We start from the raw sequence: 26706 nt of genomic DNA, 5'->3' as shown, positions 1-26706 counted from the left end.
CGAACTACGGGGGAATCAGGGCCAGGCCGGGCCCCTCGCTTACAGGGGATTCACCGCCGGGCCCCTCGCCTACGGGGGACTCACCGCCGGGCCCCTCGAACTACGGGGGAATCACTGCCGGGCCCCTCGCTTACAGGGGATTCACCGCCAGGCCCCTCGCCTACGGGGGAATCACCGCTGGGCCGGGCCGGGCCCCTCGCTTACAGGGGATTCACCGCCGGGCCCCTCGCCTACGGGGGACTCACCGCCGGGCCCCTCGAACTACGGGGGAATCAGGGCCGGGCCGGGCCCCTCGCTTACAGGGGATTCACCGCCGGGCCCCTCACCTACGGGGGAATCACCGCCGGGCCCCTCACCTATAGGGGACTCACCGCTGGGCCCCTCAAACTACGGGGGAATCGCTGCCGGGCCAGGCCCATCGCTTATGGGGGAATTGCTGCCGGGCTGGGCCCCTTGCCTAGGCGGGGATTCACGGCCAGGCCAGGCCCCTCCCCTACGGGGGATTCACCACTGGGCTGGGCCCCTCGCCTATGAGGGAATCACCGCCAGGCCTGGCTCCTGAGCTACGGGGGAATCAGGGCCGGGCCGGGCCCCTCGCCTACAGGGGCATTACTGCTGGGCCGGGCCTGTGCAGCCGGAGTGGGGCCCGCAGAGCAGAACTGAACGCCCTGGGAACTGGAACCAAACCAGACCCGGACCTTCCCGGCTCTCGCCTGGAACCCAGGGCTGGGCCTTGGCTGCTGTCGGAGCCCCCCTCGTGGCTAGCCCAGCGGCACGTGGCCTTGGCTCCTCCAGGGGGTCAGAGAGGAGCCCAAGCCTCAGCCTGCACAGCTGCCCCCACCCCAAGCAGGGCTCTGGGCACAGCGGTCTGGGGACAGGGAGTGTTGCTGGGGGGGAACAGCCCTGGTGGAGGAAAGGCCCCTTAGGCTACACAGCGGGTGTTGGGGGGGCACGGGGGGGGGACCCCTAAGGGCAGTTTGCTTCACTGTTAGGCCTTCCTAGAGGTCCGAGACCCTGACCCCTACAGATCTGCCAGAGGCTCCCGTCTCCCCCAGGAAACCCCGGCCCCATGCACTGAGCCCCTCTGGCCCCAGACCCAACGTTCATTCGCCAGGAGAGGGGAGGTGCAGCGGGAAAGAGGAGGAGGATGGCGCAGAGATGAAGAAGCTGGTGGGGAAGAGGGAGAAGCCAGAACAGCCAGATGGAGATGGGGGGCGGGGGGAGGAACTGGTAATGATGCAGTGACATTGCAGAGAAATCTGGACCTGGGAAGAGAGAGTCTGATGCAAAACAAGAGATGGGTCAGGCGGCTCCCCCCTGCCCTGGCCTGCCCCGAAGGGAACTCGGCGTCTTCAACACAGGAGACAATACAGAGTCTCTTGTCTGTCAGGAGAGACCAAAATGTCCCCAGTCAACAATGCCTTGGAAGCAGTGTCCGGAGGGAGAGGGCGAGGTGGAGATGGCGGAGTGAGGGCGGGAGATGGCGAGTGGGGGGAAGATGGGATGGCGTCCCCCAGGGAGAGCAGAGGGTTTTGTCTCTGCGCCGGTGGGAAGGCGAAAGGCCAAGAGAACACATCAGGGATCCCAGAGCCTCTCCCATGGGACCAGCAGTGGCAGACAGCCACAGTGATGTCCCTAAGGCCGGCAGGGGTTTGGTGGACGTTGTGCTGGAAATGACCACCCCACCAACCACTTTGTGCCCTGACAGATCCCAAGAGCAGGGATATCAACCCACGTCTTGGCCAAAACCCAGCTCCTGTCTTCTTGGGATTCTTCCTTTCCTGTTCGAGGCGGTTTCATAGCACGTTCCAGCTCAGCAGTGGCTGCATTTCACTGGTGGCTGCGAGGTGTGATCCCTGAGGATCCTGCGGTTCTGCTACGCCTATGGACAAGGTGCAATTTCCTCTCATTGATTCCTCATCAGACTCATCTTTTCGAATGGTTTTATTCACTCCAAGGATTCTCGTGGGCACTTCTAGTCTTCCAGCTCTGAGTTGCACCGGTTCTTTGTGACTGGCCAGACAACCACATGGTCATGTCTCTGCTCCCGGACTGGTTACAGCGGGCAAGCCCAGCCAGCGTGAGCAGGCTCTCGGTAGCTCTTGTCCCAGGAACACCAGTGAGGTTCAGATGCCATCACCCCAGGGCTCACGGGCCGAGAACACGAAGCTTGGCTGTCGGCGTGGACGTTCCTGGAGAGGGTTTATGGATGCGGCTCATCCACCACCAGCGTCCCTCCTCCGGGATGAAGGTGCAGATCCGTCTATCCCGCGCTTCGACGGCTCCCATTGCCACAGTACCAAGCACTTCAGAGCCATTTGAGCTTTTCTCTTCCCACGTCCTGGGCGGCCAGGACCCCGCCGGACACCGGGAACTGCAGCATGGTGACAAGGGAACTGGGAATCCAACGCTGAACTCCTGAGTCCCCCTGCAGGACCTCCCCTTCGCAGAAGACGCTGCTGCTGTTATTGTGTGTCGTGGTGTCCAGAGACCCACCAGCATCCACTTGACTCAGAACAAAGAGGGAAGGGGGGTGGGAGTCGGAAATCCAGTTCCGGTCAGCTGGGAGCATCTTCCCATGGAGGCTGTGGTGGGCAGGCGCTCGACTCCATCTCCTCCCCCAGCTGGCCCACGTCTCATTCGCACGGGTCCAAGTCGGGAAAGCAATGGCTTGCCAGGTGCTCAGGTCACCCGGCAGCCACCAGCAATGACAGCAGCACGAGGCTGCTCCCCTGGGCCGCCAGGCGGGGATCGCCTGGATGAAGCTAGCAGGTATTCAGAGGGTCTCCCATGCAGCCTGCCCCCAGGCTGGGCTGATGGGAGGTTTAGGATGGACAGTGCTGGAGGCTGGAGCCCAGCACGGTGAGAGGGACAGGGAGACGCATGCCCAGCCACACCCCGAGCCACCCATCAGCCCTGCCCTGCAGGGGCAAGACAGCAGCTCAGTCTCCTCAGGCCATTCAGTCCTTGGCCTCAGGGCCGCGGCTGCTGACAAGGGGGCCCGTCAGTGCCAGGGCTGGTGCTTTCTGTCCTGTGCACACGGGGCCTCACTGGGACCCAGGCTGAGGCCCTGGGCACCTGAGGGCCATACACCAGATGGGGACAGGGGCCCTGGCACCTGAGGGCCATACACCAGACGGGGACAGGGGCCCTGGCACCCGAGGGCCGTACACCAGACGGGGACAGGGGCCCTGGGCACCCGAGGGCCGTACACCAGACGGGGACAGGGGCCCTGGCACCCGAGGGCCGTACAGCAGACGGGGACAGGGGCCCTGGCACCCGAGGGCCGTACACCAGATGGGGCCGGGAGCGTGACATTCTGATCTTCCAGACTGGGAAAGACCATAGGAGCAGCTGTTCTAGGAACCGAGGACACCACTCCGGAGTGTCTGACGCTTCGCCCCTACCCACAGCACCAGCACCGCGTCCCGTGCCCGGACCCTGGAGATACGAGGGACAGAGAGACTCCGTCTTTACCCTCCACCTTGGCCAACACTGGAACTAAGCGACTTGTTCTCTGGGACGGGTCCTGGCCGGGACGGGTCCTGGCCAGGCCGGTGAAAGCTGGAAAGGAGCCTGGGGGTGAGAGAAACCGTCGTGGACAAAGACTGGATCTGCTAGGTTACGTTTTCAATGCGTGTAACCGCCACTGCCTTTCTCCTCGTCACCTGGGATCGCTTCACCCCACTGCCACGCCGGAGTGTTTTCCTGTCTGTGCAGGCAGCTCTGGGAGGGCCCAGAGAGGGACCTGTCTCTACAGAACATGTAGGGATAAAGTGAGAAAGGCCAAAAGCCATGTAGAGTTGGACCTTGCAAAGGGAATTAAAACCAATAGTAAAAGGTTCTATAGCCATATAAATAAGAAGAAAACAAAGAAGGAAGAAGTGGGATCACTAAACACTGAGGATGGAGTGGAGTTAAGGATAATCTCGGCATGGCCCAATATCTAAACAAATACTTTGCCTCAGTCTTTAATGAGGCTAATGAGGAGCTTAGGGATAATGGTAGGATGACAAATGGGAATGAGGATATGGAGGTAGATATTACCACATCCGAGGTAAAAGCCAAACTCAAACAGCTTAATGGGACTAAATCGGGGGGCCCAGATAATCTTCATCCAAGAATATTAAAGGAACTGGCACATGAAATTGCAAGCCCATTAGCAAGAATTTTTAATGAATCAGTAAACTCAGGGGTTGTACCGTACACGACTGGAGAATTGCTAACATAGTTCCTTTTTTTAAGAAAGGGGAAAAAAGTGATCCGCGTAACTGTAGGCCTGTTAGTTTGACATCTGTAGTATGCAAGATCTTGGAAAAAATTTTGAAGGAGAAAGTAGTTAAGGACATTGAGATCAATGGTAATTGGGACAAAATACAACATGGTTTTACAAAAGGTAGATCGTGACAAACCAACCTGATCTCCTTCTTTGAGAAGGTAACAGATTTTTTAGACAAAGGAAACGCAGTGGATCTAATTTACCTCGATTTCAGTGAGGCATTTGATAGGGTTCCACATGGGGAATTATTAGCTAAATTGGAAAAGATGGGGATCAATATGAAAATTGAAAGGTGGATAAGGAACTGGTTAAAGGGGAGACTACAATGGGTCATACTGAAAGGTGAACTGTCAGGCTGGAAGGAGGTTACTAGTGGAGTTCCTCAGGGATCGGTTTTGGGACCAATCTTATTTAATCTTTTTATTACTGACGTTGGCACAAAAAATGGGAATGTGCTAATAAAGTTTGCAGATCACACAAAGCTGGGAGGTATTGCTAATACAGAGATGGACTGGGATATCATACAGGAAGATCTGGATGACCTTGTAAACTGGAGTAATAGTAATAGGATGAAATTTAATAGTGAAAAGTGCAAGGTCATGCATTTAGGGATTAATAACAAGAATTACTGTTATAAGCTGGGGACGCATCAGTTGGAAGTAACAGAGGAGGAGAAGGACCTTGGAGTATTGGTTGATCACAGGATGACTATGAGCCGCCAATGTGATATGGCCATGAAAAAAACTAATGCGGTCTTGGGATGTATCAGGCGAGGTATTTCCAGTAGAGATAAGGAGGTGTTAGTACCGTTATACAAGGCACTGGTGAGACCTCATCTGGAATATTGTGTGCAGTTCTGGCCTCCCAGGTTTAAGAAGGATGAATTCAAACTGGAACAGGTTCAGAGAAGGATGATCCAAGGAATGGAAAACCTGTCTTATGAGAGGAGACTCAAAGAGCTTGGCTTGTTTAGCCTAACCAAAAGAAGGCTGAGGGGGGATATGATTGTTCTCTACAAATATATCAGAGGGATAAATACCAGGGAGGGAGAGGAATTATTTAAGCTCAGTACCAATGTGGACACAAGAACAAATGGATATAAACTGGCCATCAGGAAGTTTAGACTTGAAATTAGACGAAGATTTCTAACCATCAGAGGAGTGAAGTTCTGGAACAGTCTGCCAAGGGGAGTAGTGGAGGCAAAAGACATATCGGCCTTGACTGTGGAACTCCCTGCCACTAGAGAGAAGAGGCCACAGCCTGGGAAGACCCAAATGGCTCATTCATTTCTTCAATAAATTCTTCACACCCAGACACACCCCCACAGCCATCCCCCCAGACACTCGCCCACCGCCACACCCCCAGCCCCCCTTCCCACACCCCCACTCAAATGAACCAGAGATGCCCCCTTAACTAAGCAAGTTGTTTCACTTGCACACTCGGGAGGGAGAGAGAGATGGTTATTTCGAAGGCTAGGGGGGTTCAGATCCTGCAGTGACGGGGCCAGGGAGCTGGGCAGCTCTGTAGAGGGTTATCTGTGGCACGAATGGAGGAAGTCACAAGCTACTGCTTATTGGCGTTACTCAAATGGCAGTAACCCGTACAATGCATGGGGTGATTTCCCAGCCCAGAGGACGACGCAGGCTCTGCCCCACCGGGTGCCCAATACAAAGTACCCCTAGGACAACGCCGTCCACGACCAGCCGCTCGGAGACGGCTTTTCAGCTCCCATAGCGAGTCACAGCCAGCGTCCCACGTGGAGACGGCAGGGCCTCTCGCCCCACTCCGGCCCCTGCAGTGTTACTCAGCTTGGCTCGGCTCACGGGACTCTCACCCGCGCCCTCGGGTCCCTGGCTAAGGCTGTGTCTGCACCATCGCTACCGGCCCCAGCACCGTGCCCCTGGGGCAGCAACGATGGAACAGCCACCGGGCCACAGGCCGGCCTTGCTCGCCTCTGCCCTGCCGCCTGCCGGACAGCCCCGGAATGGACACAGTGTCCCGGGTGCGGGCACCGCCCGTCGCACACCCAGGGTCTATCACCTGCCAGCTCCGTGGGGTGAGACCCCTGCACAAGCCGCCGCTGCAGCTGCCCTATCCCGCCGCAGCCTCAGACCTAACCGCCTGTCTCCAGCCGCCTCCCCGGAGCACGCTCCCCGTCCACTCCATCTAATGGGCCCGTCCGTCAATGTCACTGCAGCCTCCTATTTCCCCAGACAGCCCGGCCCGGCCCCCCTCCATTCGAGGGCCCTGAGCCGCTGGGCTCCTTTGTGCAGGGATGAAATGCCTGGCCAGGGAAGGCGGGTGATGTTTGCACAGGCTGGGAAAAGCCAATTTGACTCCTGGCACTCTCAGCACAATGCTCCCTGCAGGAACAATAGCTCCCAGCCGGCCCCTCGCTGGCGCCTTCGGCTTAAAGGTGCCCGGCACCTCGCTCGCCGTTAAAGGGACGGGCAGACACTACCCAGAGGGGTCGGATCTGCTCCTGCAGGCTGGTCGGCTGCCCTTGCCCTGGCAAAGTGCTCTGAACGCACAGGGCCCTGTCTGCCACTGCCCGTTCCCTCCCCTCTCCAGGAGCCCCGCCCCGGCACTGACCCCTCCGGTCACGCCGGCCCGAAGAGGCAGCCTGGACAGGCTCCGTGGCCAGCGCAGGGGAGGCCTGCTGCTGCCTCGGGCAGCTCTTCTGGCTTTAGCTACGTGCTACAAACCTGCGCTGACGGGGGCAATGCAAACCTGGGGCTCAGACCCAATCCCTGTTACCCCCAGTGCTTCCACCGAGCTCCCCTGGATTCACACCAGGGCAACAGAGAGCGGATGAAAGGAGAGGATCAGGTAGATGGACAGACAGACGTGTATAGGGACAGCCAGCCAGCCAGAGTGCCCTCCCCAGGAGGGCCCACAACCTCCCTGTCCAAACCACCCTCCCCAGCCCTCCGAGGCCCCGCACTGGGGCTCCAGGGGTGAAGGCGGGCAGGGGAGGGGAGGATGAAAGGCCGTGCACACAATGGGTGTGCGGACTGGCTGTAATGGGTTTGATTCTTCTCCTTCTAATCTCGTCTGCTGCCCTGGGAGCCCCTTTTCTCTCCTCCCAGCTGCTGGCTCCCTGGCTGCCGGCTGAGTGACAGGCTCTGTCCCTGCTGCTCCAGCCTCAACAGGACACATCAGATGCTATCGAGACAGACAAAACCCGGAGAAATGTCACCGCGCTATCAGCGCTTCCCCATCGCCGCCGGGAAGGGCCTTTCTTCCCAGCCCATTCTCCAGCCCTCGGAGGGAGAAAGGGGGGAAGGAGACAGACAGGGGATCGTTATTGCACACAGACACACGCACACAGACCCAGACACACACACGCACTAGCACACACGCACTAACACGGATGCGGGGAAGGGGGGAGGGAAAACCAAGCGCCCAGGCAGCCGTATCGCTGGAGAGGGGCAGGGGGCTCCAGTGGATCACACACGAGCACGAGGCAGTTCCAAAGGCGGCAACTATATTCTGGGGGGTATTACCAGGAGTGCCGTACGGCAGCCCCAGGGGGTCAGTGTCCCCCTCTGCTCGGCACTGGGGAGGCCTCAGCTGGAGTCCAGTGGCAGGTCTGAGTGCCACGCTTTAGGAAAGATGTGGATAAAGTGCAGAGAGTCCAGAGGAGAGCAACGAAACGGCGAAGGGTTTCAAAAAGCCGCCCTCTGACTGCCCGAGCTGGGACTGGGCGACGGGACGGATCACTGGCTAATTGCCCTGTTCTGTCCATTCCCTCTGGGGCACCTGGCATCAGCCGAGGTCAGAGGACAGGATATGGGGCTAGATGGACCTTTGGTCTGACCCAGTCTGGCCGTTCTGAGGTTAAAAAACCTAGATGTTTAGTCTTGAGCAAAGACAGCAGGGGCCTGCTCCCAGTCTCGGGTATATTAAGGGCTGTTCTAAAGGGGACGGGGATCATTTGTTCTCTATGTCCACTGCAGGCAGGACAGGAAGCAATGGGCTTAATCTGCAGCCAGGGAGCTTTAGGTCAGATACTGGGAAAAATTCGTTAAGCTCTGGCCCAGGCGTGTGTCTACGGGCGGCTGAGGAATCCCGGCATGGGTGGTTTGTAAGAACAGCTGGACAGACACCTGCCGGGGCTGGGCTGGGCGCACGCGGTCCTGCCCCAGGACCTGAGCATCTCTCAGGGTCCCACATGTCGAGGATTCCAGGTGCGCTCGCACACACCCGCTAACATCACACACCCGGACACACCCGTATACACCGACTCCTGCAGCCACACCGAGACACCCCGCCCCGACAACGCCCCCCCGCTGACAGTCCAAACCCCTCACCAAGGCGCTCCGGCACCGTCCCTGGCTGCAGCCCCCAGGGCGCAGTGAGCCCAGCAGGTGCCCCCCTGTGCTGCCTGTGCTGGACCAGCGTGGGGAAAGCTACTGGGAACAGTGCCGGGGGGAGGGTGTGTGTGCGCAGGCCCAGACGCGGGGTCACCTCTCACCCCCTGTGCCCGCCCCTTAGCCCTTCCGTTTCCTGCCACGGGGGGGACGCAGCGCATGCAGGGCTGGGGGGCCTATTGCACTCGAGCCGACTCCGTCCCCGGCCCGCCAAGGTGACCAGGAAGTGACCCACCAGGGTGCCCACCGAGCGCCTGTACCAGAGTGGGCAGCCGGGGATTTCTGCACCCACTGGCCACGGCGCACCATCCCCGGCACACGGGGGGAGGGGTCCACCGTCCCCTGAAGTATCCACTGCTGGCCGGGTCGGGGAGGGGGTTACCAGACTACATGGGCACTGCTCTGTCCTGATTGGCCAGGAAGGGGGAATCCCGCTGTAGATGGGCCAATGGTTTGTCCTGATTGGCTAGGGAGGGGGGGACCTGCTGCAGCTGGGCCAATGGTCCGTCCTGTTTGGCCAGAGAGGGCGGATCCCTCTGGAGCTGGGCCAATGGTCTGTCCCAATTGGCCAGGAAGGGGGGATCCCACTGGAGATGGGCCAATGCTCTGTCCTGATTGGCCAGGAAGGGGGGGATCCCACAGGAGATGGGCCAATGGTCCATCCTGATTGGCCAGGGCAGGGGGATCCCGCCGGAGCTGGGCTGATGTCTGGCCCAGCCTGGCACTGCCGTGTTCCTGAAGTGCTGGGGACGGGAAGCGAAGGAGGGTTCTCCCCGGATTCCCCTGTTCTGACTTAAAGGGCAGAAAAGACTCCGGCGCCCCCACTGGCGGGGCCTGGGGCTCCCCAGAGACGGAGCTCAGTGTCTGACCCAGCGACCGGCCAGAATGGCTCAGAGCCAGCATCCCCTGCCCTCAGCTGGCCGTTCCAGTTCCCTACATCCCACCCGTCCCCCCAGAGGAAGGCTCCCCCCGCTGCCCCCCAGGAGGGGTACGGTTTCTCCCGGGAGCAGGACGCTCACAGCCCAGCCCAAGCAGCGTTTGGGGTGCACAGGCATCATGGGGGGTGCACCCTCCCCTTCACCTGGCCGCCACGGTCCCAGCTGCACGGATCGGTCCTGGTGCCAAGGGACAGGGAGCGGTGATTTGCATGTGCAATTAGCTAACGAGCTCCCTTCCCTTCGTCGGCACATCTGGCTCCCCGCATCACACCTCATTTCTCAAACTGACAGCTGGGCTCCTATCGCTCTCCCACAATGCACCCTGGCGCCCACAAAATTAATTGTCAGCCTTCCCTTTTCTGCTCGGCGCGTCCTCCCCCCCCCCCCCCGGCTCCCCCCTCACCTTGAGCTCTTCCCGGTGGGGAGCCAGAGGTAGTGTGGCCCTGGCCACTGGGGGGCCATCGGGGGTCCCCTGGCACGTTCCTTCCAGAGCTGGAGTGTTAACCCTGGTGTCCAGCCCATCGCAGCCTGCTGCCCTCAGACATCCCGACTGTCTGCGCTGGACTCACGATTCCTCCCCGCTGCCTCTCCGACACTGCTGAGTGGCACTGCCGGGTGGCAGCTGCCACCACCCCAGAGGTGGCCACATTGCGGAGGCCAGTGACGGTGCCTGTGTATAACTCCTGCTCAGGTCAGTTCACTGGGTCCTGCAGGGTGACAGGTGCGGTGCTCATAGAACGGGATTGTTTTAGGGAACTACAGGCCAGCAGGACCAGCTCTCCCCCAGCTGGCCCTGTCCCAGGAGCGTCCCTGGTCACGGACACTGGAAAACTTTTTATAGTGGGGCTGCTGAAAGCCAGTGAAACTGGCCCCAAACTTTTTACTTTGTGCCCCTCTTACCCCTGTCTGCATCCCTGCCCCCCAGATGGGGGTAAGGGGGCCGGGGTTGGGGCCATGGCTGGGACCCCAGACGCGGGGCCGGGAGCAGAGCCCCCCGCACCCCTAGTTCCCGTGCCCATGTCCCGGGTCCCAGCACACATTCCCTGGCTACCGCAGAGCTGCGGAACCAGAGAGTCAGGGTGCTGCGAAGACACCCCGGACTCTGGTGGGGGGTGGGCCCCTCTACCTTTCCCAAAGCGCGTCCCTAGCTTGCAGGGATGGAACTGTCCCCCCTCCTCAGCGGGAGCCAAAGCACACGGCTGTTACCTGCAGGGATCTCCGCCTCCTCGCCCCCTGCGCGGCACCTGGTGACGCGGGGATGCAATGGTGACCCCGTCTGGGGCAGCTGTAGGGATCGAACCCAGGAGCTCCGGGAGCAAATGCACAAGGGACCGGGTGCATTAGCCAGCAGGAGGGTCAGAGACCTCTTATAGAGTGGGAACGGTCCCTCAGAGGTCAGTTCCCCATATGGACCATCACCTGTAACGACTGGGTGAGCAGCTTGCGGGGATCTACAAGTCCACCTGAGCGCCAGGCCAGCCCTGCTGGGCAAACCTCTCTGCACGCTCTACCACTAGAGGGGGCAGAGAGCCCCACCCTGCTAGCTTGGGCCGGCTGGGGGCAGAGCAGTGGCCCATCTAGTCTCCTGCCTCCACCAGAGGCCAGTGACCAACGAGTCAGCGGAAGAAACGCTACCGGTGACAATTACAGAACCACCTGCTCACAGAACATAAGAACGGCCGTACTGGGTCAGTCCAATGGCCCATCTAGCCCAGTGTCCTGTCTGCCGACAGTGGCCAGTGCCAGGTGCCCCAGAGGGAATGAACAGAACAGGGAATCATCAAGTGATCCAGCCCCTGTCCCCATTCCCAGCTTCTGGCAAACAGGCTCGGGACACGCAGAACCCAGGGCTGCTGACGGAGCTCTTGGCCTCAGCGCTCTCTCCTGGCAGAGCCGTGCCAGCTCAGGCTCACCGGGGAGATGAGCACTTCCCTGCGGCTAGTCTAGAGTTACGGATTTCCGGCTCCATTGACGGCGATCATATTAGAGCGCTCCCGGCTCACCCCTCGTTCTGCGCGCCAGGATCGTGTCAGTGTCTTTACAAAACACACACGCAGGAAGACCATCCCTGCCCCAAGCAGTGCCCCATCGGCATCGACAGGACACAGAAACAATGGGAGGGGCGTCAGCCGGCAGAGTCAGGAACCGAGCCCAGCTCTTCCAGGCACCAGGCAGCGGCCCTGCCCACTGGGCCGTGCTGCCTATCACGTCCCCTCCAAGTCTTCTCCTCCCTGAACCGCACAGGAAAACCTGCTACTGCCTGAAAAGAAACCGCGTCACGCCAGGCTCTGGGAGAACGCTGCAGATACAGGCTCGGAGAAACCGCCGCACGGGGAAAACGCAAAGCAAAAGCCAGGTCAGACCACGGCGAAAAGGGAAATCGAGGACGGGGGAAACGCTGCACGTGATTATCAGCGGCTCCCTCAGCAGGCGGTTATATTGTACTGTCTGCCAGCCAGCAAGCGAGCGTGTGCTTACCGACTGCTCTGTAACGCATACACCTAAGGGCGCAGAGGGAGGGGTAAGGAAACACGGGTAACTTTCTAGCACCCTTCCCCATGCTCAGTAGCAACGTACTCCACAAGCAGGCAAACGGAGGTGCTCAGAGTAAGGTGTTCTTTTAGTCCAGGAAGAACCCAGCCCATCGCTTTGGCTTGTTTATCCTTAAAATTCCCTTCACAACGTTTTTGTCTGGGTGGAATTGCCTAGGTTGTTTAAAAGGAACACTCCAGACCGCGTCACTACTGGCTAGACACTCTCGGAACAGCGACACAGCTTAGGACGTCAGTAGGAACAATCGCTTTCCCACGGCTTGCTTCGGAGCCAGGCAGATTTTGTCTTCCAGGATACACAGTCACTGACCCAGGGTTCCTGTCCCAGTCACTACACACCCACACCACAGCAGCTGAACTAGCCAGGCATGTATGCACAACACAATCTCCTTTAGCACAACACAACGTCACCAGCTGTGCAACAGATCACTGCATGGATCCTAATTCCGTAAATCCAAACCTGTTTTCACCCAGACATTCATGGACGCTCCTCCCCAGGGAGCCAATTTTTAACTTTTGCCCTTTGGCTTTAAAGGCGGAAGGGGGGGGGGGGCGGAAGGTGGCAGGAGTTTTCTGACAAGGGGGAAAGTGTGTGTGTGTTTTGGGTTTGTTTGCTGTGGGGTTATTTGGTCATTTTATTCTTACTCAAAAACAGCTAAACTGTTTGTACCCAAATTTTCCAGAAATATTCACCCCTGGGCAGAATCCAAACATGGGAAATTTCAGCCTGGAAGTTCAACTCTTCAGAAAGTTACGTGGGACTGAAACCAGGCGAGTCTGAGGGACCCTCAGTAATTCCCAGGGCGGTCGGGCCAGGGCTGCCCAGGCACTGTTGTCTCCTCCGGGGGTTCCGTATTTGAGTCTCTTTGATCACATTCAGTCATTTGACAGGGGTCAGTTGGGGTTATACAAAAGAAACTAAATATTCCAAGGACCCCCCTTCAGTGCAGCTGGAGGGTTCAGGCCCAGAGACCATCTAGGTCTCAGAAGTCGGAGTCAGAGTGGTGGGTGTCTCAGGGAATCGGAGCCGGCTACAAACCCTTCCCGCGGCGGGGGCTGAGTCATTCCCTGCTCACAGGTGGGGAGGCAGCTCACGCGCAAGGAGTCCGGGGGCCTCAGCCACGTTCCTAGTGGTCAAATCTCTGCTTTGCAAAACCTGCCGCTACGACTGGCCCCTTGGCAGAACACCACGGCCTGGCCTGTGCATCTCAGCAGGCCTGTGTGTTCATAGCGTGTTCCATGAGTGCGTCCTGGTGCATGGTGCATCTGCACCTCCGTGGGGGTGCTTTTGGCACATTGCATGGGCATGGCATGGTTGTGTGTGGGCACGTCGTCTTCATGGCATGGACACACGTGTGTCTGCGCAGCTGAGTGGTGAGCATGCATGTGCATGGCTGAGCTGCACAGGGACAGCTTGTGCACATGGTATGTTCACATGTTCACTTGTGCATGTATGATCTGCACAGGCTGTGTGTGCAAATGGCCTGTGCCAGGCATGTCTGCATCTGTGTGGGCCTGGTGTGTTTGTGTGCCAGCTGTATCTGTGTCCATACAGGGCGTGTGCATGGCGTGTTTGTGTGACGTTTGTATGGGCAGGGCCTGGCTATGTCTGGATGGGGTAGGGACACAGGGGTGTCTGGATTGGTGTGTCTGTGTGTGTCGCGTGGGTGCCGTGTCTGTGTCCACACGTGTCTTAGCCCTGCACGGCGTGTGCCCGGCGCGTGTCGCACGTTCGGTGTGGCTGTCGCGTCCCGGGGCAGTGGGAACGGCGCTGACACACATTCCCCGTTTGGCGAAGGCAAGCAGCTCCATGTTGTTTGTATTATTTATTTGTTTTATTTGCAATGAAAGTGCTGCGCTGACGGCAAATGTCACTTCCACCATCTGCCGCGTCTGGCTGCCTGGCTGCCGCGCAGCAGCGAGCAGGAGGGAGGCAGCCAGGAGGGGAATCTGCTTTCGAGTACGCAGCTTGTGTCCCAGCGGAAGGGGCTCCAAGCAGGCGACGAGACTGAGGCCTCATCAGCCAAACCTCCCCGGGGAAACCCCCCTTGGGAGAGAGACACAACACAGGCAGGGAACTGAGTCAGCACAGGGTCGGAGGGACCTCGCTCTACCCCGGCATCTCGTCCAATGCAGGGTCCGAGGGACCTCCCCAACCAGGAGCCGATCTAGTGCATGAACTGAGCAAACTCACCTGGCCCAAACACCCTCGGCCACCTCTGATTCCTGGGGTCCCCAGCACAATCCCTAGCCCACGGGCCCCTCGACCAGCCAGCCAGCCCCCCGCGGGCGCTGACGCGGGCAGGAGCCATCGCCTTGTGTGGGGGCAGCGAGAGGCCAGGGCGATTTACAAAGCACGGCCTAATTTGCTACCAGCAGCGGCTGGGACGAGACCGTGAATTCGGCCCATTAGCCACCATGGAGGCAGCTGATGCTAGTAGTTTGTGGCGGGGACAGAGGCTCCCTTGTTTGCCTGATTTACGGACCAGCTTCGGGCCCCGAGCCGGGGCGTGCGCAGACCCAGCCCCGCTGGGACCCATACAAAGAACCCGGGCCGGAGCCTCCAAACCGGGGCTGGCGCTGGCGCCGCAGAGCTCGGCCCACCAACAAAAGAGGTGTTCGCTCCCCAGATCCCCGAGGTTCCCCGACCCGCTTCCAGGATCCCCAGGGGAGCCTGAGGCTTGGGGGGGCTTTGCGGTGAGACGGTTTTAATGGGGGAATTTACAGCCCTGCTTATTCCGGGGAGTCAGGGAGCAGAGGGGGACAGATGGCAAGTGCTCCCCCACTGCCCCTCAATCCTTCCTGCTGACCCAGCCCTGGCCTGCACCCCCCAGCTCCGCCGGTGCCCCTCAGCCCCAACCCGCAGCCCCCTGCCCTGCACCCCCTCCCCGGCTCTGCCGGTGCCCCTCAGCCCCAACCCGCAGCCCCCTGCCCTGCACCCCCTGAGCTCTGCCAGTGCCCCTCAGCCCCAACCCACAGCCCCCGCCTTACACCCCCCAGCTCTGCCAGTGCCCCTCAGCCCCAACCCGCAGCCCCCTGCCCTGCACCCCCCAGCTCTGCCAGTGCCCCTCAGCCCCAACCCACAGTCCCCTGCCCTGCACCCCCCGAGCTCTGCCAGTGCCCCTCAGCCCCAACCCACAGCCCCCGCCTTACACCCCCCAGCTCTGCCAGTGCCCCTCAGCCCCAACCCGCAGCCCCCTGCCCTGCACCCCCCAGCTCTGCCAGTGCCCCTCAGCCCCAACCCACAGTCCCCTGCCCTGCACCCCCCGAGCTCTGCCAGTGCCCCTCAGCCCCAACCCACAGCCCCCGCCTTACACCCCCCAGCTCTGCCAGTGCCCCTCAGTCCCAATCCACCGTCCCAACAAGTGGGAGTGGAGGGATTTTCTGGGACATGCCATCAGAGAGGGCCAAGCGAGCCCTTGGATTCTGCTGAAAGCACCAACCCCCAGGGCAGAGGCCCACCAAACTCGTCTTGCACTGGGGCCAAACACAGCCACCGGCTGAGAACAGCTTCTGGTCACTGGCGCCCTGGTCAATTTTCAAACCCAGCGGAAGGTTCCCCAGGTCCGGTTTGTGTGCCCCGAGCCATGGGGGGTCTGAATGCAGGAAGGGGCTCTGTGACCCAGGCCTCTTCCCCCGTGTCCCCACCTCTCCCCGCCCCCGCCCCACTCCCAGTCGGGGCGCGCAGATATCTGGGTGCTGCCAGGAGGCACCAGCCCCATGACTCGTCGCCTGGACGGGGGAAATGGCCGTTATGCAGCATCACTGCCGCGTGGCTCTGTGCCCTGCGGCCGCCCACGCAGGAAACCGGAGCTGGCTGGGGACGGCTCTTCTCCAGGGGACGAGACGCGGTGCACGGGGGAGTGGGGATACCGGGAGGGGGGAGCACAGATCTGGCTCGTGCTCCCAGGCCAGCTCTCCCCTGCTCTCTGCACTGGCTGTCAGGGAATGTCCTCCCCACGTCACACACGCTGGAGCCCCGTCCCCAGCACACAGCATTAACAGAGACACAAAGCCAGGCCCCTAGGACTCAGCCCCAGAGCTGGCACGATGCCCATGCTGGAGGCACTGAACAGCAACAGCATGGACAGAACTCAGCTTCTCCTGCCACTGCAGCTAATGGAGAATCGCTGCTATTGGCAGTATAGGGCCTATGACACAGATTCCATCCAACAGAGCGCAGTCACACACAGAGTCTGGCTAGTCCAGTACGGTGTCCTGTCTGATAGCACCAGCATCGGACGCCCCAAGAAATCCCACAATGGCCAATTACGGAATAACCCGCCCCAGGGGGGTTTCATCCCAGGCCCGGCGGTGGGAGGGTGGCTCATGCCCAGCAGTGGGAGTTACATCCCCTTCCCTTGCCCCGCCCCCACAATGTAACTGGTGTTCTCCTTATCGATGCCAATGCCCGATCCAATGGAATCCTGCAGAGCTCTCCTGTGGCAGTGAGTTCCACAGGCCAGCCGTGTGCTGGGTGAGAACGGACGTGCTGTCTGTCCAGCCTGTCCTGCCCAAGGGCCATTCGCCAGCTTTAACGCCTTTCACTGCACAGCCCCAGGCGTGTAGGACTGCATCAGCACCCCCAGCGCACAGCTGGGGGGACCGCGGCATGGAGCAGGGCGCTAGCCAGGCTGGAACCCCGATTTCCCCATCCTGCGGTCACCCTTTCTGCACCCGGCCAGCCACGATGCCAGCGGGCAGGAGCAGACAAGGGGCTGAACGGAGCCAGGCAGCGCGGTGCCCAGCCCAGGGAGGAGACAGCCACACAGCCCGGGGACCAGGGAGATGCAGCCGAGGGCACCCCAGGGCAGCGGGGGAGGGAGAGGACGGGGCTCTGAGCACCACCCCCACCTCAGCCAAGCCAGGTGCCCGTCTGGGGGTGCTCAGCTGGTGGGGTCGGGCACGGGCACTGAGCCCCATCTGATGAGGATCCAGCCCACAGGGCCAGGACAGTCTGGGGGGGTCCCACGGCCTGGCTCAGAGGACGGGGCATGGGGACAGGACCTCAGGACAGTCGGGGGGGGGGAGGTCCCACGGCCTGGCGCAGGGGACGGGGCGTGGGGACAGGACCCCAGGACGGTCGGGGGGGGTCCCACAGCCTGGTGCATGGGATGGGGCGTGGGGACAGGACCTCAGGACAGTCTGGGGGGGTCCCACGGCCTGGCGCAGGGCACGGGGAGCGGGACAGGACCCCAGGACGGTCGGGGGGGGGTGTCCCACGGCCTGGCGCAGGGGACGGCGCGCGGGGCCCGCTCACCTGTCGATGATGACGGGGTCGGAGGGCGTCTCGTTGCGGTTCCCGCAGCTCTTCTTGTCACAGCAGCGGCTGGGCCGGGCGAGGGGGAGAGAAGTCGGGGTAAGTGGGGGAGGAGAACCCAGCACCCCCGGCCTGGCGCCCCTCCCACCCCCAGGGACGGCTGATGGGGGCAGGGGGACAGGATGGCCCAGGCTAGGAGCCCCCCACGACCCCTGTGGGAAGCCCCAGAGAGCTGGGGGGTGCCCTGGGGGCCGGGAGTGCTGTTCCCTGGGTGGGAGCGGCTGTCATGGGCCCCGCACAGCTCTGGGGGTGCTCTGGGGCTGGGGGTTAATCACACAGGGGACTAGGCCCTGCTGTGAGCCTGGGGGCGAAGCACCGATGGAGAGGTTAGTCTGCTGGGGGCGCTCAGCCCCCCGGCTCCCCCTGCGCCCCTCTAGCTCCACTCCCCGAGCCCTGGGTACATGGGGGGGGGGTCGCTGGTGCTCGCTCACTGCCAGCCAGGTGGGTTCGAAGCACTGGCCCTGCGGGGGAGGCTCTGCCCCCCACCCCCGGCCCAGCCCCAGTCGCAGCTGGGCCATGGTCAGGATGGCTGAGGCCGGGGCTCAGGCCCCCAAACAGGGCTGGGCGGGAGACGAGCGGGAGGCTGGGCCCCGGGCAGGCAGGGGAGCCCCTGGGCGGCTCAGTTACACAAACAAAGCCGAGGCTGGGTACGCAGCCCCCCCCCCGGGACCCCACTAGTCCCTGAGCCCCGAGATCATTAGTGAGGCTCCTGGAGATCAATTAGCTGGGAAAGCCGGCGCTGACACAGCCGCTAATTCCCACAAACACCGAGCACGAGGCTCATAAACAAGGCAGCTCTAATGGGGCACCAGGGACCCCGGCAGAGACGCAGCTGGGGGGAGACGCTCCCGGCCCCGCTGGCTCGCTGCCCACCCCCCCTCCGCCCACCTGTGTGCAGCCGGCTGGGAGGCACGGGTCTCCGGCGCTCCAGGGCGGCGCTCCGGGCTGGCCACCTCGGGCTCCGTCCGTGTGTCGGGCACGGATGCCCCCCAGTTGCCCCCTTCCTCCCACCAGTGCGCCGAACAACCCGGGAAGGTGCCCTGCGTTCCCTCCCAGCCTGGCTGCGGGGGCCCGGGGGCACGGAGAGAGGAGGGCGGTTGACGCTGCGCGCGGCGCGAGAGCCCAGGCAGAATCGGCGGCCGTGCTGGCAGTGCCCCCCACCGGCCGCGTGCGCAGTGCATGCCGTGCCTGCAGGCCGACTCCTGCAGCCGCGTGGGTGGCTGGACGGGAGCCGGGCGGGGACGTGGCCCCTGCGCGCTCTCGCTGCCCCGCCGGCCCCGAGGCAGAGCCCGGCACCTACCTGCACATGATCTCGTGGGTCAGCAGCACACGGCACATCTCGGGGTTTTTGTCCTGCCCCTCGTAGATGATGGCCTGGTGGGAGAGAGCGCCGGGTGAGGGGATCTGCCAGCGCGCGGCCCGGGGGGGGTCTCTGATCACAATGGGCACCGGCCAGGCGGGCGGCTTGGACCCTCGCAGGCCGGGAACCTGGGACCGAGCGTCTCAGAGTCCCCGAGGGAACGGAGCAAACCGGGAGCTGCCCGGCCAGGGGGCTGCGTGGGCCGGCCAGCCCATCCTCCGCTGGACCCCATCGCTCCAGGACCTCGCCCCCAGGGCCTCCCCTCACTCTGCAGCCATACAGGCCCTGGGCGCCCGCCGGGGGCGATCTCTGCTGCCCGCCAGCTCCGCGTCCTTCCTGCGCTGAGCCCGGCCCGGCTGTGGGGCCCTCTCACCCCCAAGCGACTTCGCTCCCCCTCGCTCTGCTCCCCCACCCCCTCTCGCTGCCCTTCCCACCCCTCGGGGCAGCGCAGAGCCGGCCTATCCGGGGGGAGCCGGGGTGGCACCGCTGGAGGGACGCAGGGCTGCGTGCAGCCAGCCCAGCCCCAGGCTGAGGGGAGGCGCGAGCTGGGGGCGGGCGAGGGAACCCCTGGACCTGCCCTCGCTCACTTTGCCATGACCCCCAGTGGCTGTGCTGGGCCCGCAGCGCACTCGGCGCAGTACGGGGCACGGACAGCCCCTGCCAAGGGAGGGCGACCGACGGACAGGGCCAGCCGCAGGCAGCCCAGCGGAGAGCCCAGGCTCAGGGCTGTGTCTGCTCCAGGGGCGCGGCACGGAGGGTGCCAGGGAAGGGGGCACCTTTGGGCGGGTCTGGACGGGGGCAGGGCTGGGTGCACCGGAGCCATGGGGCCGCTCGCACCCAGGGGGCAGTGGGGAAGGACACGGGTGCTCCTGGGGAAGCCCTGGGGGCAGAAGAAGGCCTGAGATGCAGGCCAGGCCAGGCTGGGGCTGGGTGGCACCTCAGAGGCACAGGAGTTCCTGGGAGTGGTGGAGGGGTGACCCGGTCTGAACCCCCAGCCCCGGACCAGGCCTCCCCCTGCACTGTCCCCAGCTGGCAGCGTTACCTGCTTGGACATGGAGTCGATGAGCCGCACATAGAGATCCTGCTCCGTCCGCAGCCCTGCAGGGGGGGAGAGGAGACAGTCTCACCTGGCCTGTGCAGCTCCATCGATCCCCTCAATCCCGAACTGCAGCCCCCCGTTAGCCCAGTCCTGGGCTCCTCCAGACCTACAGCTCTGCCGGTGCCCCTCACTCCCGACCCGCAGCCCCCCGTTAGCCCAGCCCTGGGCTCCCCCAGCTCTGCCGGTGCCCCTCAATCCCGAACCGCAGCCCCCCGTTAGCCCAGCCCTGGGCTCCCCCGGCTCTGCTGGTGCCCCTCACTCCCGACCCACAGCCCCTGCTAGCCCAGCCCTGGGCTCCCCCCACCCACAGCTCTGCCGGTGCCCCTCACTCCCAACCCGCAGCCCCCACGTACTCCAGGACCCTCCCCTGAGAACGTGCAGCTCGGCACATCGATGAGGAGGCAGGAGACCCACCCGGCCCCTGCTGGACGCAGGATGGACGTGAGAGGGTGACAGGGCTGCAGGCGCTGGGCTGGGGCCGGGAGTCAGTCCTGGGGGCCACACATGGTGCTGAGGCCCCGGCCCCCAGCCCCAAAACCTCCTGATCCCACAGCCTCCTGCTCTCCAGCCCCGCAGCCCCCCGGCCCCTGCCACCGGCCCCCCCAGCCCCTGCCCCTGCAGCCCCCCTGCTCTGTAGCCCTCAACCCCCCAGCCCGCATAGCCCCTGCCCCAGCAGACCCCTGACCCCATAGCCCCTGCCCCCTGCCACGCAGCCCTGTCCCCCCGGCCCCTCTGCCCCATAGCTCCCGACCCCGCAGCCCCCTGTCCCCCCCTTACCGTTGCTGTACAGCAACTGCAGGCGGTAGTGGATGCCATTGTTGGTTTTCTCACCGTTCTGCTCCTGGGGAGGGAGACAGCAGGTCGGACGGTGACCGGTGGCTGGGAGCCGAGCCCCCCGGGGTACCTGGGACACGGCTCTCTGCCCCCTCTGCCGAGCTGGGGCAGTCTCCTCCACCAAGCAGACGGGCGGGGTGGGATGGACTGAGGATCTGCCGGCTACACGGGGTCCCCCACCCGGGACGTGAGTTTGGGGGGGTCTCGGCCCCCTTGGGGGATCGGTCTGAGCGGGAGGCTGGGGCCGGACTCACCCCGGGGCCGGGCTGAGGGGCCCTGGCCAGACGGGGGACAGAACAGCTCCAGCCCAGGCACCGCTCCCCACCCACGGCTCTGCCGATGCCCCTCAATCCCAACCCGCAGCCCCCGCCGCCCTGGGGCCTTCCCATGAGGTGCCACGTCCCCACTCGCTCTAGGGCCACCTGCAGGGGGCAGGGGGCAGGGAGGGGGAGGGGCTGGCCACGGGGGGGGGCACAGGAGGGAGGGAACAAGGTTGCAGGGAGGGGGCGAGGCTGGCCATGGGGAGGGGGCGGGGCATAAGGCAGGGGTGGGAGTGGGATGGGCCACGGGGCAGGAGTGAGGCACAGGGCGGGGTCTAGGGTTGCCAACTTTCTACTCGCATAAAACCGAACCCCTTGCCCCGCCTCTGGGGCCCCGCCCCTCCACTGAGGTCCCGCCCCCGCTCATTCTACCCCCCCTCCCCCATTCATTCACTCATTTTCACTGGGCTGGCTGAGGGGCTTGGGTGCATGAGGGGGCGAGGGCTTCGGCTGGGGGTGCAGGCTCTGGGGTGGGGCTGGGGATGAGGGGTTTGGGGTGCAGGAGGGGGCTCCGGGCTGGGACCGAGGGGTTCGGAGGGTGGGAGGTGGATCAGGGCTGGGGCAGTGGGCTGGGGCGCGGGGGGAGGGTGAGGGCTCGGGGAGGCGCTTACCTCAAGCAGCTCCCGGAAGCAGCGACAGGTCCCCCCTCCAGCTCCTAAGCAGAGGCGCGGCCAGGCGGCTCCCAGAGCTGCCCTGTTTGCAGGCGCCGCCCCCGCAGCTCCCATTGGCCACAGTTCCAATGGGAGCTGCAGAGCCAGCGCTTGGGGTGGGGGCAGCGCACAGAACCCGCTAGCTGCTCCTACACCTAGGAGCCGGAGGGGGGACCTGTCGCTGCTTCCGGGAGCCATGCGGAGCCAGGGCAGGCAGGGAGCTGCCTTAGCCCCGCTGCCTGGACTTTTAACAGCCCGGTCGGTAGTGCTGACCGGAGTCACCAGGGTCCCTTTTTGACCGGGCGTTCCACTCAAAAACCAGATGCCTGGCAACCCTAATGGGGGTAGGGCAGGCCACTGGGTGGGGGTGAGGCACAGGGGCGAGGGCGACCCTGGCCACGAAGAAGGGGGTGAGCACAGGGAGGGGGCGGGGTTGTCCCCGGGGCGGGCCAGGCTCTCACCCTGTCCTTCTCCACGAAGTCGATGAAGGAGGTGCGCTCGATCTCCACGGGCTGCCCCTGCCGGTCGTACATGGCCAGCACGAAGTGGAAGAAGTTGGATTTCCGCAGGTTGGAGGGCGGCTGCTTCTCGAAATGGGCGCGGGCCAGGCCCACCCCGCTGCAAGGGAAAGCGCAGGCTGCTGAGTGCCAGACGCCCGCAGGGCCCCCCAGCCGTGCCCACCCCTCGCTCCCAGTGCCCGGTGTTCCTGCCGCGGGCTCCACCAGTCTCTCCCATCTGGCTCCCCCCGGGACCCCTGGGCTCCCCCTCGCAGGCCCCGCTTGCCCAGACCCCGTCCCCCTGGCTGCCCCCCGCTCCCTGCGCTGCCCCCACAGGCCCCGCCCGGTCAAACCCCGTCCCCCTGGCTGCCCCCCAGCTCCCTGCTCTGCCTTGGCCCACCGGCTGCAGAGAAACACCCTGGACGGCCCCCTCCCCAGGGTGCCCAGGCACCATGTTACAGCCGGTGTCACACTACTCCCAGACACCCACAGTCCCACCGAGCGGGTCTCCCCGTCTGCTGGGCCCTCCTCCCCCCGCGCACAGCCCAGGCTCCGTCGTCCGCCTCACCCCCCGCGCCCATCGGGCCCACACAGACCCTGGCCACAAGGCGGGAGGTGCAGGGGCTGGGTCTGCCCCGTGCTCTGTGCAGCACCTAGCGCGGCCGAGGCCTGACTTAACCCATGCGCGGCTGGTGAGTATGACGCAGCGGGGCCGAGGCTCTGGTGGTCACAGAGGCTTCTCCCCCCAAACCCTGAGTGAACGGGCCCCCAGAGACCACCACAGCCCCCTGCTACGAGCCTGCGTCCAGCACCAGGGTGGGGGGGAGCCCAGTGGCCGTTGCTGAGGCGCGTCGAAAATGCCAGAACGCATGACTGAGCTCCCCCCGCCCAGCTAGACGCGGCACATCCTGCCCCACGGCCTGGCAGCCCTGGCTTTCCCAGGAGAGCACCAACCACCACTGCCATGTAATTCGGACGTGTCGTACAAAGTCTGCCATGTGAGGTGTCAGTCTAAACGTCTTGGTCTGCTAGACAGTCAGATCTCATTGGGTGGGCTGTGCTCTCGTCGGGTGTGAGGTTACGGAGTTTGGCTTCGTATGTGTTACTGGAGCGTGTTGGGGGTTGAAAACACCCACAAGCCGCCTTTCAGGTACAACCGTAAAAAGGCCAAACAATGTTCATGGCTCACTGAGGAAATGCACATGAGGGGACGTCACTCTCCCGACAACCACACACCTGGAAACACCCGAGGGGCAAGGACTGAACTCGGGGAGGTGCTGGTCCCGGGCTAGAGGGATTGGTAACCTGTGTATGAAAAGCTGGGAAACCCACGCTGCAGAGCCAAGGTAGCCTGTGTCTTAAGCCTCTGCCAGGCTGTTTAGCACTCAGGGTGAGAATCTGCGAATTCATCTCCTACCTGTCTGGTGTGTTAAGCTCAGTTTGCAGTTTTGTTTGTTTGCTAGGTAATCTGCTCTGTTTGCTGTCACTTATACTCACCTAAAATCTATCCTTTTGTAGTTAATAAACTTCTTTTATAGATTCATAGATTCTAGGACTGGAAGGGACCTCGAGAGGTCATCGAGTCCAGTCCCCTGCCCGCATGGCAGGACCAAATACTGTCTAGACCATCCCTGATAGACATTTATCTAACCTACTCTTAAATATCTCCAGAGATGGAGATTCCACAACCTCCCTAGGCAATTTATTCCAGTGTTTAACCACCCTGACAGTTAGGAACTTTTTCCTAATGTCCAACCTAGACCTCCCTTGCTGCAGTTTAAGCCCATTGCTTCTTGTTCTATTCTTAGAGGCTAAGGTGAACAAGTTTTCTCCCTCCTCCTTATGACACCCTTTTAGATACCTGAAAACTGCTATCATGTCCCCTCTCAGTCTTCTCTTTTCCAAACTAAACAAACCCAATTCCTTCAGCCTTCCTTCATAGGTCATGTTCTCAAGACCTTTAATCATTCTTGTTGCTCTTCTCTGGACCCTCTCCAATTTCTCCACATCTTTCTTGAAATGCGGTGCCCGGAATTATGTTTTAATCCGAACCAGTGTGCGTTTGACTAAGGTGCCTGGGGAAAATCTCGGCGTGGTACCACAAGTGTGCGTTGTTCTCTTCACATTGAGGGAGAGGTGGACCAGGTATTAAACCCACAGACTGGCCAGATTTGACCGGGGCAGGACGGTGCTGCTCTGGGGCCTAGCCTGGGGGGCTGGCGGTCAGAGAGCCTGTGTGTAACTGCAGCTGGGCGTGTCCCTACCTGTGTGAATGCTGGTGAAAGTGCAGGCTGGAGGGTTTGGCACCTCGTCACAGCAGTACAGTGTAAAGGGAGTCCAGGCTGGTGGCTCAGGAGGCTCAGTGGTACCCCAGTTCCAGGTGGCAGCCCAGGGGAACCCGTCACAGGAGCACCAAAGACGGGGCTGGGAGGGCACCAGAGTGGCTCTGTGGTAGCTGGTGCAGGGCATGTGGCCACCTGGTCGTGGCACGGACGCCTTGGGCCAGGCAGACGTGGGTGCAGACTGACATGCACTGCACAGACCCCTCCCCTGAGATTGGGGGACCCCGTCGCGCCGGGCGCTGCACAGACCCCTCCCCCGAGATTGCAGCCCCCGCTCTCCCCTTTCGCGGCACCGCTTGAGTGGAACATGGCTCAGGCCAACAGGCCCTGGGAGGAGATGTCCGCATGGCTTTGCTCCTGGGAGGGGCTGGGTCCCTTGGTGTGAACTGCAGCCCCCACTGGGGACCGGCATGAAGGGGTTGGTTTGTGCCTAGACACCCGGCAGCTGGAAACGACTGAGTAATTTCACGCCGTTTACCAAGCCCCTGCTGGCACCGCGACGCTTTCAGACGCTGCTTAGCCACCACCACGTCTGCCCGTCAGACAACGCCTCACACCCCGGCAGATCCCAGAATGCTTTGCAGCCTTTACACTCCCACAAATCACTTCAACTACCACCAAAATGCAGCCACCTCTGAAACAGGGCGTGGCAGCTGTTTAGCAGCACACAGCACCGCTACCCAACAGCTTAGGGCAGGGAGTGGAGAAGATTCGTCTAGCAGAGGGGCCTGTGCTCCAGTCCCTCCCGGCGGCGCGCACAGGGGTCGGCCTGGCCTACCTGCACGAACGGGGGAAACCCGCAGTGTTCAAAACTCCCTGCCGGTTTTATCTGCCTTCCGGTTTGGGAGGCTGGAGGTCATGCTGGGGTCACACGGCGCTGAGAGCTCGGAAAACAGAAGCTGGGTTCCCTGGTAACCCTGCCTCCGGGAGCAGGAGCTCCGAGCAAACCCCCAAATAGTGCCAGACCCACGACAACCCCCTGACTGCTGCATTCGCCCCCGGCCAGGGGTTCCCACGTGGGCTGCGTCTGAGCCGGCTCTGCCAGGGGGGCCCACCTGCCAGGATGGGCCGGGAGTCTCCAGGGATGAAAGATTCATCTTGATTTAAAGAGGATGTCATGTGATGAACCCCCCAGGGATATGTCCAACCACGACTGGCCCCCCCAGGCTGCCACCTTACGGCAATCCCGCGTGCCCACATCATACGCAGCGGGGCAAACGCTGCCCTCAGTTACCTGGGTGTGACTGAGAGCAGGATCTGGCCCTGGATCTAGGCCTGCGGTGCACACAGCGGGTCAGGGGACGATGCCAAGGGAAATAAAGAGATCAGGAAGAATTCCTCCCGCCCCATGATCAAAGAGCGGCCGCCCTCAGGCTGCGGGACGGGCGCTGGCTGGGAGCGAGTCCCCCCCCACAAGCTGGCCAGGGAGTTACGCGGCCGTTTGCTTTCCTGCCCCGTCTCCCGTTCGGGGATGGGGACAGGCCGTGAGGCGGGGCGGTCTCATGTCAGCCGGTTCGGAGCCCAAGCGACAAAGCCGTAACTGTCCCATGTGGTGCACGGGCCGGGGGGGGGGGGGGGTTGTTTAAAGGCACAGTCTGGGGAGACCCCTGTGCAGCTGGCTCTGGAGAGACCCCCCCCCCCCCCCCCGGTCTCTGCCCCAAAGAGCAGCCCCGCCCCCGGATAACTCAGCACGCAAAGGTCCAGAGCCCCCCAGGCCCACTCATGCGGCCGCCTGCCGGGCCCTGTCTCCTGACCCCCCCCCCCCCGTGCAGCAATCAGTGCAGCCCGCGGGAGGGTGGGCGTGGGGCAAACTCCCCCTGCCCCACACAGCAGGGACAGGCCTGTCGGAGAGACCTGCCCCCCCGCAGGGAGCCAGCAATTCAGCCTCGGCTGGGCCCGCATGTGCAGAGACCCGGGATGCCCAGGCCCGGGGACACTGCAGGGAAGTGGGCCCGGCCTGGCCCCTCTGCCGACAGCAGGGAGCTCCCTGGGTGGTTCGGGGCAGTGGCGCCTGCTCTCCCTGGGGGCCGTGTCCTGCTGCCCCGTCCGGTGCCACGTTTGCCGGTTCGAGTCCAGGAGCCGCCCCTGGCTAATGGCTGCTGGGTGACCCCAAGTGCCATGAGTTCGGGGGTCTCAGCCGCG

The 26706-nt window shown here is 62.7% G+C and overlaps 1 protein-coding gene across 15 annotated transcripts in view; it reads right to left on the bottom strand.

Annotated features, from left to right (window-relative positions):
- Positions 1 to 26706, bottom strand: part of LOC135879486 (transcription factor COE3-like) — an 82418-nt gene that overhangs the window by 42868 nt on the left and 12844 nt on the right. For 14 of the 15 annotated variants that reach the window (XM_065405484.1, XM_065405490.1, XM_065405485.1 and 11 more), the window contains exons 2-6: positions 22187 to 22343; positions 20699 to 20762; positions 19865 to 19920; positions 18763 to 18836; positions 17403 to 17471 (exon numbers count right to left, since the gene is read on the bottom strand). In XM_065405484.1, the coding sequence (XP_065261556.1) occupies positions 17403 to 17471; positions 18763 to 18836; positions 19865 to 19920; positions 20699 to 20762; positions 22187 to 22343 (420 nt within the window). The remainder of the gene's footprint in view (positions 1 to 17402; positions 17472 to 18762; positions 18837 to 19864; positions 19921 to 20698; positions 20763 to 22186; positions 22344 to 26706) is intronic. The other variant, XM_065405489.1, reaches the window with a different exon arrangement.

This window comes from Emys orbicularis, chromosome 5, assembly GCF_028017835.1.
Source record: "Emys orbicularis isolate rEmyOrb1 chromosome 5, rEmyOrb1.hap1, whole genome shotgun sequence".
In the NCBI taxonomy this organism is placed as follows: Eukaryota; Metazoa; Chordata; order Testudines; family Emydidae; genus Emys; species Emys orbicularis.
Note: the sequence above shows the minus strand (reverse complement) of the source record. Positions and strands in the feature narration are given on the sequence as shown.